At 47.6% G+C, this 12,360-nt stretch overlaps 4 protein-coding genes across 5 annotated transcripts; 1 reads left to right on the top strand and 3 right to left on the bottom strand.

Moving 5' to 3' along the window:
- Positions 1 to 307: 307 nt before the first annotated feature.
- On the bottom strand, positions 308 to 2,119 carry mrpl24 (mitochondrial ribosomal protein L24). 2 transcript variants are annotated; one of them, XM_058047486.2, is made up of 6 exons: positions 1,959 to 2,119; positions 1,571 to 1,758; positions 1,315 to 1,410; positions 1,099 to 1,202; positions 882 to 1,012; positions 308 to 808 (listed from the first exon to the last, which is right to left on the bottom strand). In XM_058047486.2, the coding sequence occupies exons 2-6, from the start codon at positions 1,748 to 1,750 to the stop codon at positions 672 to 674; spliced, it is 648 nt and encodes a 215-aa protein (XP_057903469.2). In that variant the 5' UTR covers positions 1,751 to 1,758; positions 1,959 to 2,119; the 3' UTR covers positions 308 to 671. The 2 variants fall into 2 exon arrangements, with proteins under 2 accessions (XP_057903469.2, XP_057903470.2); XM_058047487.2 differs by having other exon boundaries at positions 310 to 808; positions 1,571 to 1,755; positions 1,959 to 2,118.
- A 1,394-nt stretch (positions 2,120 to 3,513) lies between these two features.
- hdgfl3 (HDGF like 3) lies at positions 3,514 to 6,721 on the bottom strand. The gene is made up of 6 exons (XM_058047485.2): positions 6,251 to 6,721; positions 5,449 to 5,525; positions 5,232 to 5,370; positions 4,777 to 4,920; positions 4,512 to 4,697; positions 3,514 to 3,752 (listed from the first exon to the last, which is right to left on the bottom strand). The coding sequence occupies exons 1-6, from the start codon at positions 6,335 to 6,337 to the stop codon at positions 3,732 to 3,734; spliced, it is 654 nt and encodes a 217-aa protein (XP_057903468.2). The 5' UTR covers positions 6,338 to 6,721; the 3' UTR covers positions 3,514 to 3,731.
- Positions 6,722 to 7,010: 289 nt separating this feature from the next.
- Positions 7,011 to 9,455, top strand: prcc (proline rich mitotic checkpoint control factor). Its single transcript, XM_058047481.2, has 7 exons — positions 7,011 to 7,650; positions 7,724 to 7,771; positions 7,836 to 8,321; positions 8,390 to 8,482; positions 8,566 to 8,712; positions 8,805 to 8,870; positions 8,959 to 9,455. Exons 1-7 carry the CDS (start codon positions 7,414 to 7,416, stop codon positions 9,043 to 9,045), a joined length of 1,164 nt encoding a protein of 387 aa, XP_057903464.2. The 5' UTR covers positions 7,011 to 7,413; the 3' UTR covers positions 9,046 to 9,455.
- mrpl9 (mitochondrial ribosomal protein L9) lies at positions 8,917 to 12,184 on the bottom strand. The gene is made up of 7 exons (XM_078791816.1): positions 11,825 to 12,184; positions 11,174 to 11,333; positions 10,979 to 11,103; positions 10,844 to 10,897; positions 10,686 to 10,787; positions 10,533 to 10,616; positions 8,917 to 9,686 (listed from the first exon to the last, which is right to left on the bottom strand). Exons 1-7 carry the CDS (start codon positions 11,903 to 11,905, stop codon positions 9,501 to 9,503), a joined length of 792 nt encoding a protein of 263 aa, XP_078647942.1. The 5' UTR covers positions 11,906 to 12,184; the 3' UTR covers positions 8,917 to 9,500.
- Between the last annotated feature and the right edge of the window lie 176 nt (positions 12,185 to 12,360).

Genomic DNA, 12,360 nt, shown 5'->3' on the forward strand with positions numbered 1-12,360 from the left:
CAGATGTTGTTTGTATGTTGAAAACAGCTCCAATATCATTTGTCCCTATTTTCATCCATGGGGAAAGACATTGTCAGACGTGTGAATTGGTAAGGACACATCAGCGGAACGCAATATGCACCACAGAGCATCATGCTCCACTCACCTTACTGTAATCCCAGACAGCCTGGACATTATTTTCCTCCTAGAAAAGCAAAACCCCCACAGCTATTTTCCGCTGACTGCCTACTTTTAGTCCCTCTCGGATGCGAGCTGCACGGGCAAGAGAATTCTGAGGGGAAAAATGCTGGCCATACGGAGCAGCTGCAACGTCATTATTGATGACGGTGGCGCGTTCAATGGCTTCTACAGCTGGAGTCCACAAGTTACAGCAACCAAAGGATGCCTTTTTTAATACAACTGAAACAACGAACACGCAAATCCATAGCAAAACATCCATACTGCTATTGATTATTATATATTTGAATATCTGAAGACATTGAGTGAAGGTATCGACCGTCATGAAAAGAAATACAATTACCTTCATGTTGGTAGAACTACTTTTCTTTTCCTCTCATCGTTGCACTTTAACGCTACATGGGCTGACTTTTCAGTTGACAGACATGTCGTGCGTCTTGTTGAAAAGCATAAGCATCGTCCATCAGTACATCGGAGGTTAGAGTCTCTGGCGCTTAGTACCAGTAGGACCGCCGGTTCCTCCTGTCCTCCTGGATGCCCATCTTCTGCATGACCTCCTCCTCCAAGGTCTTCAGGGAAGGCGTGTAGGTCTTTTCAAGCGTGTCCTCTGGGCTGGTATCTTTGGGCCCATCTAAGGCAGCAAGAACATCAATTGAGAAGATGCCACCCGCACCAACGCTTCATGCGCATGACATCATCACCACCTTTCCACTGTTGTGGCACGATGCCATCTCGCCGCTCCACCACCGGTTTGGGGACGATGCGACCGGTCCGGAGCGAGACTCTGACTCTTTCTCCCTCCTCGGTGAAGCGCCATTCCACATCAGAAGGCTTCCTGGAAGATGGAGAACTGGTAGCTTCATCATCTTTCATTGCGCCGAATGGTCCTCTACTCCACACCCGAGTTTATAAATGAGCTACCTGTCAAAAGGGTCAACGAGGGCGACGTCCCGCAGCAGGATGGGTGCCTCGCTGGCAATGTAGGACCCCCGGTAATCCCCGGTTTTGCCAATGTACCTGTAATGCTTCCATTCAAAGCACAATTAACACCATGACTGTGCAAATGGAGCCCTCTAGTGGGGGAAACAGGTAGTGTTTACATGTGGAAATCCAGTATACCTTTCTAAGCGTCCTTACCGTGTTAAGTCCATCCACTATGACCCAGTTTCGGTGTCTGAAGACTTGGATGACTTTGCCTTGTTTTCCTTTGTCCTTCCCGGCGAGGACCTCAACCTGAGAGACACAATTTTTAGGTGAAAACGCGCTTTGTTGCCTGGACTACTATTCTTCTGACAAATAGCACAATTAAAGCCCGACGTTCAAATCATTACTACCCACACCATTGGGGACGCCAAGGGTAGCACAATAGCATGAGGTGTGTCCGTGGACTTACGGTGTCCCCTCGGAGAACAGACCAGTCCTCGTTAGCTATGGGCTCCACGAACACCTTCTTCCTCCTCTTGCCCGGTGGATTGAGCCTCTTCGCGGCCGCGGTCCACGGCCTGTTCGTCCCGTAGCGGTAATCCTTGGGTATGACGACCCGGGCCGCTGCCAGGAGGGCCGTCAGTCTCATGGTTACTGCTTGTTGGAGACACACGGCAAATCAGATGCTAAAGCTAGCCAAACAATGCACCAAGGTGGCTAGCCAGCGTTAGCTTGCTAACAAATAGTCGACGAATGGCTGCCACCCATGCTGGATATCAGTCATATTTGGCGTCATTGTAAATAAATGTACGGTAAATGTAAATTTAAAAGGGTTAATTAATTAATTAGGGTCCTACCCGCTTCTGCTCCCTCAATGTCACATGCAACTGCGAAGAACACCAACACAGGAATCCTGCAGCGCCACCTGTTGGACTGGAAGGTCACATATACGCATGCGCAGTAGTACTTCTCAATTCTATAATGGCACGTTAAATTCTTCCTATTTTAATAATAGTAACATGGAAAATTATTACATGTTCGCGAGCTCAACAAACATACAGTTTTAACATGTTAACAAACATCCTTTGCAAAGCCGTAAAGCTACCTTCAGCTAGTTCAGGTGCATTTCAGTGTCTTATACAAAATATGCAAGAAATCTGCTTTTCAGAGTTACAGTCGATGGGTATTAAACGTCAACGTGGAGGCTTCCAGCTATATAATGTCAATCAGATACACCCGCTGCACACTTAGTCATGGAATGCCACTTTGCCTTGTTAAACTGGTTGGCCCACACATGCTAGCTCCAACTGCTAACTTGTAATCGTAAAAAACAAGCAAAGACAAATACTCTTTGTAGTAAACATGTTTATTAAACGGACCAGCAACTACAATATTAAACTAAGCGCAGCAGATTAAAACGAAACAAACAAGAGAAAATGAAAGTTGCGGCTACTGACAAACAGTATGATGGGTGTCAAGGTCACATGTTGGCTACCACTGATCGATGGGGGTGGAGGGGGGGGGGGGGTCCTTGTCCTAGTCAGTTACCTGTGGGCGCACAGGTAACTGGGTTGCTGCCAAAAAGATTAAAAGCACTGATTGAAACATCACGGCCAAAGAACGTCATGGGACTAGCACAGCAAAGAATACAGCCAAAAGAAAGACTCCAGTTGAAGTGGAACTCAGACATGGTTTTACAGATGCGTCACTGTGGGTCCTCTCCACTGGCAAAACCCCCCCGGTGTTCTTTCAATCACATTTGGAAGATGAAAACAATATTCATTGAATGCAATGCGGTCAAAATGTGCGCACATACATAAGCACCAAGCAATGGCGTCCTTTTTGGAAGAAATTTAGTGTTGGCCCGATGAACCGTCCGTGTGTACTAAATGCCTCAGCTACACGCTAACATGCGGGAATGTCTGCTTTCAAACAACGCACATAATCATCTATCCCGATCCTAAAATAGTGGCTCTGAAATGGGGGCTAAGTATATATTTATATAGAATATATTGAATACACGAGCAGAAGCCAGGAGGGCTTCATCACAATGTGCACCCTCACTGAGCACGACACCAAGGCAACAAAACCTGTGTTGCATGAAAACACCATAATACACGGAACTAGACCATGATCCATGGGATAGAAAACAACGCTGGAATCGAAGATTCGCCAAGTAGCTAAATGGCAAACATCCCGCAGTAAAACACTGATGAGTTGAAGCTGGGAGCTTTTCCTGTCCTATACAATATTACAATGTCTATGCTTGCAGAGCTCCAAAAGGGACTGCTCGGTGAGATCGTGGATTCGCTTCCCCTTTTGGTTGACTTGTTTACTGATCTTTAGACGCCTGGTCTTCACTCCTCAATTGGTTAATTGCACTTGGAAATAAAAAATATGTACACACCAAAATCCCATTTCTCGATTCAATTGTTGGAAATCTGATTTCTGGGATATATGATATCCCAATTTGACGGGTGAACACTGGCTTGTTTTTTTTTTGTTTTTGTTTTTTTGCAATTATTATGAATTGGACTTTGAGAAACGTGTCTTCCTGCAGGTCTTGCTGTTTGATGCTTAGGTTTCCAGTGAGAAGCATCAAAAAGGTTCTTGTCTGCCAGAGGTGGATGTTAAGCGCTCTCTGTCACGGCCTGCAGGGGGAGCAGTGGAAAGCAGGTTACTGATGGTGGACTACCTCACGCTCAATCATCGGCACTCACAAAGTGGGTATGCGCACCCCCGGGGTACACCAATTGTAATTGGCTTAAAAAAATAAGCTAAGTAAGATGATGACCTATTTGTCAGCGCTCATGCCAAACCTGATCCAAATGTCACCATACAAAGTACCCCTTCCTCACCCGGAATAACTACCTAAGTCGCTTAGGATAAAAAGGTTGATGATTTTAAGTGAAATGTCTGAAGGGGTAAGCCACCGTAGAACGTTTGGAACCCCTGGCGTAGTGGAAAATACCTCAGTCCCTCAACTGGTGGCCTCCACAGCCACGTCACTGCAGGGTGCACCTGAATGAACCAGGCTACACCTCAAACATGTGCAATCACTACATCATCCTAGTCCGTGACAACACACGCCACCTTCACAGAAAACAGGCATGGCATCTGTAAAGCTTCCGTTAAGGGTGGACTGTGTGACACAAAAAGTGCTGAAGATGGAGAAAAGCAACATTACCAACTTGAAAAAGTTCATTTCTAGTCATGTGACGGCAACAGCGTGCCGCCGTCATCGTTTTCATAAACCAGCAAATAGCTCGTCTACACGGAAATACCAGCCAGCGTTCTCAGGTTTTGCCACCGCTGGAACCGTTTTAAAAACAATTGCATTTCAGGGCACCCGACTCTGCTTGGGTGGGAATGAAAGTGTGGACGGCCCCTAAAAGAACACCTCATCTTGCCTTGTCTGCCGTCTGCTGCCCCCCTGCTGCGTTGTTGTCCTGCTCCTCTGCTTTGGACTCGGCCTGCGAGGGGGGAGCAGCGGCCTTGGGTGCGGCATCCACATCGTTGGCCTTGCCCTCCGTCTTGGCGTCGCCCACGTTGGAGGCACCCTCCGCCTCGCCGTCCTTCGGCCTCTTGGGCGACACCTGGCAAAGAGGGCAGAGGGCGCAGGAGTCAAGGAGGGGACTCGAACGCGACAGAGGCTCAAGGGAAGAAACGGCTCACCTCAGCCGACTCGTCTGCCTTGCGTTTATTTCCTCCTCTGTCATTCTTCTCGTCGATGACGAGGGCGCCCTCATCCTCGTCGCTGCTGCCGTCGCCTTTCTCTGAACCGGCCGCTTCTTGGGACGCATTGTCTTTCTTCGAGGACTGAAAGAGACAACATTAGGCACGCGCATGCGTTCAACAAGGCCCCTCTTTGCAGACAGGCTTCGCTACACATCTTAAAATGCCGCCTGGGGCTCTGTCGACTGTCCCTCCGCCAATAGGCTAGGATACCGTTGACAGTCAAAGATAGGCTGGACAAACTAGCATGACTAGCATTAATACTGCACACATAAAGCCGCACGTTAGCAGTAGGGCTAGCAAAAAAAACCTTTTAAACCGTCTTAAATTCCAGACCAAAAAAACAAAAGACACTTGCAGACAGAAATAAGTTCACCGAAAACTTTCCTTCTCACCTTAAAGCCTTCGTGTGTGACCGTAGGATTGTTCTCAATCTCCCAAAGGCCCTCAGCGAAGCCTTTCCTCTTGTTCGCCTTGCCAAACTTCTCCTTGCACTCGTCATACGGGAACAAATCCTTGGCGCCGAGGGACGCCCTTGAGGTGACCAACCAGTGCCGCCGATGTCAGACCACTCAACCGACATATTTATTCAATTACGTTCATCCTACTTACGTCTCGTGCGTCCCGAAAAAGAACACCTGGTACTTGTTGGAGGGGGACTTCACCGCCCGCTCAGGGAACTCATCAATCTGGAAAACACAAAGTAACAGATTTCTCGAGAGTCCTTGAACGTCACATAGTGGGGAGTTGATGCGAGGGATGTTTTGTTCCATGAAAACATGGTGATATGCTTTCAGTATTTATCTTCCAGGCATTGGCACCGAGACAACATGACTTACTCATGATGGACACGTTATTTTAAAGTCTTGCCTCCTGACTGTGAAGATTATCCTGACGATACTAGCCGCAACAAGTATTAGCATCACTTAACTAAGCACATCTAAATATTACACCTCTACGCTTCACCTTGAGGAAATAAACATAAATCGGATGATAAAACGTGGATTGCGCTTGTTTTGCGGTGGTATCGGTGCTTACTTTCCAAGGGTTCCGAGGCTGCGTTCAAGTGTGGGTGCATGCTTGTCATGTTCCACTGACGTTAGCCAACAGGGGCCTGGACCACACGCATTCGCGGCACAACTAAAGCAAGCTAGTGTCAAAAAGACTTCTTATTTTACTACGTTTGCATTATAACGGGCTTAAAATGAAGCTAAAACGCCGCGTCGGGTAAAGAAGTGTACATGTTGGCTAATGTGCAAGCTAGCGAGGGCAAGCTAACACATGCTAGCTAGGCCTCCCCTGCAAACAAGCACCAGCAGCAGCGCCGCTTTTGAAATGAACACATTCGGCGTTGAAACATTCAACATGGAGGCGGTGGTAGCAGTGAAGAAGAGGAAGGAGGAGGAGTGCTTACCCGAGCAGGCCAGTGTGGATAGCCCTTCATTTTAGCAAATACCAGGTCTCCGGGTTTGTATTCCCGCTGTCTGTTGGACCTCGGCATGCTTCCCGCACAAATCGACGTTGCAGCGCGCAATCGAACCGACAGGCAATCACCAAAAAAAGAGTTTTAAACGCGGGATATTGTTTTTTAACACCTGCAGCTGATGATGAGGCAGAGAAGCGTCTTTTTCTCCCCCAAATAGAATCGCACTATAGCGAAGGCGCTCCACGCCGCTCTTCCAAATGAGACGACGACCTTCGGCGTTTTTGTTTTTAATCGTGAAACGTACAAGTTATCCGCGTGTTTAATGCTAATCGCCCAATCCGATGGCGCTTCCCTCTCTGACTCGGGTTTGAAATTGAATCCCGCTTTCCCTTCGGCACAGACGCGCCCCCTCCGCCGCAGACGAGATGACAGTCATCGCCCCCTGTCGACCGACATAGCGCACTGATTGGTGGTGGCCGGATCGATCCACGTATCGATAATAGGGCACTGTAGTACAATATACATATATATATACACACACACATATACAACCTCACAATCTCTACCAATGTAATGTGGTCATACCTGCAGCTAGATTATTCATTAATACAAATCTCAAACCTAATTTAGCATTTTTAATATTTAAAACCAAGCAAAGAATGACATGTTTATTTTATTAATAGAGAATGTCAATACCGTATGTTGCCTTTACACCCGCCGTCCGCTAGGGGCAATAACGTCATGAGCATGTGACAAGGTACACTTAAGGGAAAACGAAAACGAAGAAGAAACACGAGCAGCTCTGCGCAAAACAGCTACGTGAGCTAATGTTTTCATTAGGCCGACTGGTTATATTTGCTAAAATACATCGCGTAATCCCGATTTAAAACCTTATATGCCAACGGAAAATGATGACCCGAACCGTAATCGGACGATTTGAGTAAAAAGGGCACAACTAGCCTATTTCGTTAGCGCTAGCGGCCTAAGCTAACGAGTTAGCATACTTTCTCTCCCCGAGCGCCTCTTTTTCTTTGCTTAGCGTACATTATTATTGTCGATGTTGTTTCAAATCGTTGAAAACAAGTAAGCGGAATCAGTTGTTATCCATGAGCTAACAGCAGGATAGCAGCGTTCAAATACGGTCAGCTAACATGTCTTTAGTCGCCTATGGCAGCAGTGATGATAGCGACGCCGACGACAGCTCCGCAGCACCAGGCAGTAGAAAACAAGGCTCAGGGGGGCTATTTTCACTCTTGCCCTCCCCCCAGAAAACAGCACCCAGAGACGACCCCCAGCAAGCTCCAAAGAGTTTATTTTCGAGTCTGCCCAGACCCAGGAAGCGAACAGAGCCAGTGAGGATTCCCGTACCGCAGATCCAGAAACATGACGTGAGTAGCAAACCTGCTTCCTGTCAGTGCAACACTATCAACAAACGATGCGTGATTTGCTTTTTGTAATCAGTCAGACTCTGATGACGACGAACCAACCAAGAAGAAGCTTCAGTCACAGGTACAACTATCACTCAAGACATTCTAAATGTAAACAAAAACCCTCAAATGTACTCTCCTTCCAGGCTGCAGGTTCCGGTTTGTCCTCCCTTCTGCCGCAGCCTAAAAACTTGACACGAAAGGAGATGGACCGACCTCTCATTCCTCACACGCTCACCAAGCGCTCAGAGCCCAAAGGAGCCAAGCCGGGACTGCCTAGTCAGAGCCTCCTGGGCGCCAGCGCGTCACCCTCTGCCATCAAGGCTGCTGCCAAATCGGCAGCTCGGCAGCTGGCCAGACAGATCGTAGCCACCGACGACCACGAGGAAGACATTACGCCGCAGAATTACTTCTCTTTAGGCGAGAGTCCAGAGCGGCCTCCTGCCGTGGTGCCCAGCTACGAACCAGAGCCTGTCGTCCCAGTGGAGCCGCTCCCTCCGCTGCCTGCTGGCGAGCTGAGCCAGTCAGACGCCCCTCTTGACTTTGGCGGGGGCCACGAGGGGGCTGGCGCTTGGGGTGGCCAATATCCTCAGTGTCAGCAGCCTATGGCCGGACCAGAGTCTTACCCTGAGGTAACCAAACTGCGCTCACGTGGAGTGTCGTGTACCTGTGACATTAAATGAAGCATCTCACTGGACAGGGATACAACAGTGAAGCCTATTACCAAGATCCAAGCCCCGGGTTGCCTGACGCAGAAGAACCGGGTCACTCTGCAATGTTTGACGACGAAGCGGTAAGAAAGGCTCTGCAGTGTACCAGATGGTGCGAGTGGGTCCAAGGTGGACGGTTAGCATGTCCTCTCTCCCCGTGCTGCAGTTCATGCGGCTGCAGGGCAAAAGGAATCGGGGCAAGGAAGAGGTGAAGTTCTTGGAGATCAAAGGTGACGACCAGCTGAGCGGCCACCAGCAGTGGCTCACCAAGAGCGTGTCGGAGGAGAAGAATAACCGCGGTTCCTTCAGCAAGGTGTGCCGCTTTTGCCTGCCTGGTAGTCTTTGTGATGGTAGACAGACGAGGCAGACAAAAACACTTGTCTTTACTTTTTCTGATTCCTGCAGAAAAGGGGGGGGCAGCCCACAGGACAACAGAGGCGCAAGCACCAGATTACATATCTCATTCACCAGGTTTGCAAGTCCTACCTTTCCTCAATGCATCAGGTCAAAGTAAGCCACTTGGCATCTAAAAAAATGCACTTTCCCCCCTCCTCCCCAGGCAAAAGAACGCGAGCTGGAGTTGAAGAACAGCTGGGCAGAAAACCGAATGACCCGCAGGCAGACCCAGGCCAAATATGGTTTCTGAGTCCCCTCCAACGCGTGTGGAAAACCTGGCGTCATTCAGACATTAGAGTAGAGCTTCCTGGCCGTTAGGACCCTTAGATCTCCAACTGGTATGCACATTCCCCTCACACTGCCCTGGTTGTTTGGGGGACAAATTGTTCAGTTCTCCATCGAGACCATGCTCCCGTTTTGGAACCCAGCCCCCCTTCAGTGGTTTACAATGAGATAGGCTGTTGGACACCTTTTGACATCTGGGTGGCTTTTAGAGCTCCAAATGTATTCCTTTCCATCGTGTATGCTTCCCGCTCATAAACGAACAGTAAGTGTTACGCCTGGTCAGGCTGCCCATGCACACAAATGGCATTGAAATCAACTGGAGACAAACGGACATGTTTAGTTGTTTTATATTAAAGATGTTGATGCACAAACGTCGCTACGTTTCTTGTCGGTCATTCTCTGTACCTCCATGGATGTCATTCAAGTGTCCTTTTTCAGTTCGTCGCTGGGTGGGGCGTCCATGTCTTGACACGCCTCTGCTTCCAAAGTCTCTCTCTGGACGGCCTGCTGCTTCCTCTGTGCCTTCAGGAGCCGCTGATGACTGGCTGAGGGGTCCTCGTAGGGAACCAGCGACAAGGGGATCCGGACAGTGTCAATTGCGTTGACCTGGAATTAGAATTTATCCCCATCTAAGTCTGGTTCAGAGATGATGCAAGATTTGATGTATTCAAATTCTAAAAAATAATTTAGCATGACACCAAGTACCACCTCAAAAACATTTTGCTTGGAAAGTACCGGCGTCTTTGTTATCGCCACATCATGGTTTAGCTTTGAGTATGTTGGCTCATGGCGTGTCACATGACTTCAGCAATGCTCCCACTGGAGGGTCCCGTGCCGCAGTAACACTGACACTACTTTCTACCAGGAAGATCTGTCTGACGTTGCCTGCTAGCGAGCTGTGAAATCAAAGTTCTCTAGGCTTGTAATTAAGGTTAAAAAATGCACTTGCAGAGTGCAAAACATGGCTTAGCCTCCTTTAGCACCACCTACTGACCCATCAAAGTAGCGAAGCTCAGCAAACGCAATTGAGGAACATAATACAAAAGGCAAAAGTGTTGTACTGTTCATGTAGTATTCTACACTGTCCACTAGGTGTCAGTGTTCGGTGTGACGAGGTCCAGCAGTCATGTTCAGAAGAAGCATTTATTATTAAGTTGAAGCGATGTCATGAGAGGTACTATAATAATAATCATCATCATCATCATAATCATAACACGGCCTACTGTTGGGGCCATAACTCACCACAAGCTAAAAATCAACTCTGAACTTCCTACGTCACTTCCTGTCTGGAACCAATTCACCGTGTTAGACATCGGGGCGTACCTTCATTTAGTAAATGCGCACCACTTGGAGCCCTCCTACCACGGTTCTTACATTCCAAAGCATGCAAAAACTATTCTTTTGATGGTATAAACGACTAATAATGCCCTTCAAGTAAAAGAATAATCTTACCGTAACTTCACACCAGTAGTCGCCCAACTCTGTGATCGGCTCAAAGGGAAGTTTGAGTGCATGAGGAGGCACAACCACGATCAGCTGAAGAACACAAGTCACTTATGGTCAATGTACGCCATGTTTGTTTTGTTTGTTTTAAACAGAGCATACCTTGTGAAGAAAATGTCTCCTAACGACCTCACTGGTGAGCTTAAAGTCATCCGAGGGCATTTTGTTGATGGTCAGCTTGCAACGTTTGAGGAAGTCCACAGTCTGTAAAACACAGCCTTATTAGTGAAACAATCCTTCTGGGTGGCGGCGGAACTCACCATTTGTCCAGTTCGGGTTTGGACTCTTTCATCGGGCTTCCCGTCATGCAGCAGCTGCACACACGAACATAACTAATCATTCCGGAATGTGAAGTCAAGGTGCATTCTCGGAAAATACTGCAATCCAAGACGCACCCTTCGCTCCTCCGCAAACATCTCTTTGTTCTCTGGCGATGGATACACCGCAAGCCCTTGGGCCAGCAGCTTATTCCGCCCAACGGACTTCCTAACAAACACAGTATCTCCTCGTCCGCCCAACTCTGTAGCGCACACACAAAATAATCAGCACACGTTCCCCCATGATGTGTTCATGGGTCCGATGGGACTCACTTGGGACCGTCTGAGTTAGGATGAGTTCCAGCTTGTCTTTGGGAGAATGTTTGGTGTCCTCAACCAATTTGTAGATGCGGTGTCTCCGTGGGTGCAGCCTCGGCGGACTCCCGACTTTGGACAAAGGGACCTCCCACCAACGCTCCACGACCACTGTGCTCTGCAGGAACATAGAAGAACATAGAAGACGGCATTGCCACAACTAACATTAGTGCCAGTCCAGAAATATAATATTTTAGTTGCCAGAACCCTTGTGTTTGGACTAGGGACTGGTGATACGTTCAAGATCCCCCCCGAAACTATAGATTGGAAAAGGTTGCCGTATTTGCTTTCAGATTGCAAGGCACACATGCCATTGAGCCTTGGTGTATGCCCATGGCGTCATGTTGTGGCCAAGTGTAGATATATGTAGTGTAGATATCGGGCCTCTGAGAATGAAGCTTTGTCAATGAAAAAACAACACAGTGTAGTTTTTTATGAGTTTTTTTTTTTTGCTACTATAATTCCTTAAGACACATAGACGCTATCTTTCCCGTCAGCCACCAAACCACCCGCGTTTCACATCCATGAATTCAAATTTTAACAAATATATAAAAAAGTATATTAACGTTTATGCACATTCTAATAAATACATAAAGATATGAGTTGTACCTGGACAGGAGTCACAGAGAAACTCCTGATAGTCATTTGGCCGAGCAGATCCTGAAGGGCACGGCGACAGGAGCCCAACATGTTTATCCAGCTTCCTTTCCAAAATTATCGTCTTTCTTCTTTGAAACCCTTTCTTCCTCGCACAACCTTATCCTTAAAATGGAAAATAAGTGCATGGACAGTCGCACAACTGTCAAATTATAGCGTAACGTCGCTCATTTTAAGCCGCTCGTCGTAAGCAAGCTAGTTTGCTGTTGGACTCGTGCAGATGTCAAAGGACCCTTCCGATACAGTAGTCGTACACATTGCCTGAATTAAAATGCTTCCGGCAACATTTTCGACGCCTTTAAGTAAAACAGAACTCAAGAAGTGTATCGTGAGTCTTATAGTATTTATCAAATATGCATCAAACACTAATTTTACGTATATTTTTGATTAGTTATTAAAGGACCCTCACAAAGATAGTAGTCCCCAAAACAGCCTGATGGAAAATGGATTCCACGAGCGTTATTGCAGTACTGTGATGAAATCCCAAG

The sequence above is a fragment of the Doryrhamphus excisus genome, linkage group LG7, assembly GCF_037039965.1.
Source record: "Doryrhamphus excisus strain RoL-2023G ecotype Guam linkage group LG7, RoL_Dexc_Guam_v1.1, whole genome shotgun sequence".
Classification (NCBI taxonomy): Eukaryota; Metazoa; Chordata; class Actinopteri; order Syngnathiformes; family Syngnathidae; genus Doryrhamphus; species Doryrhamphus excisus.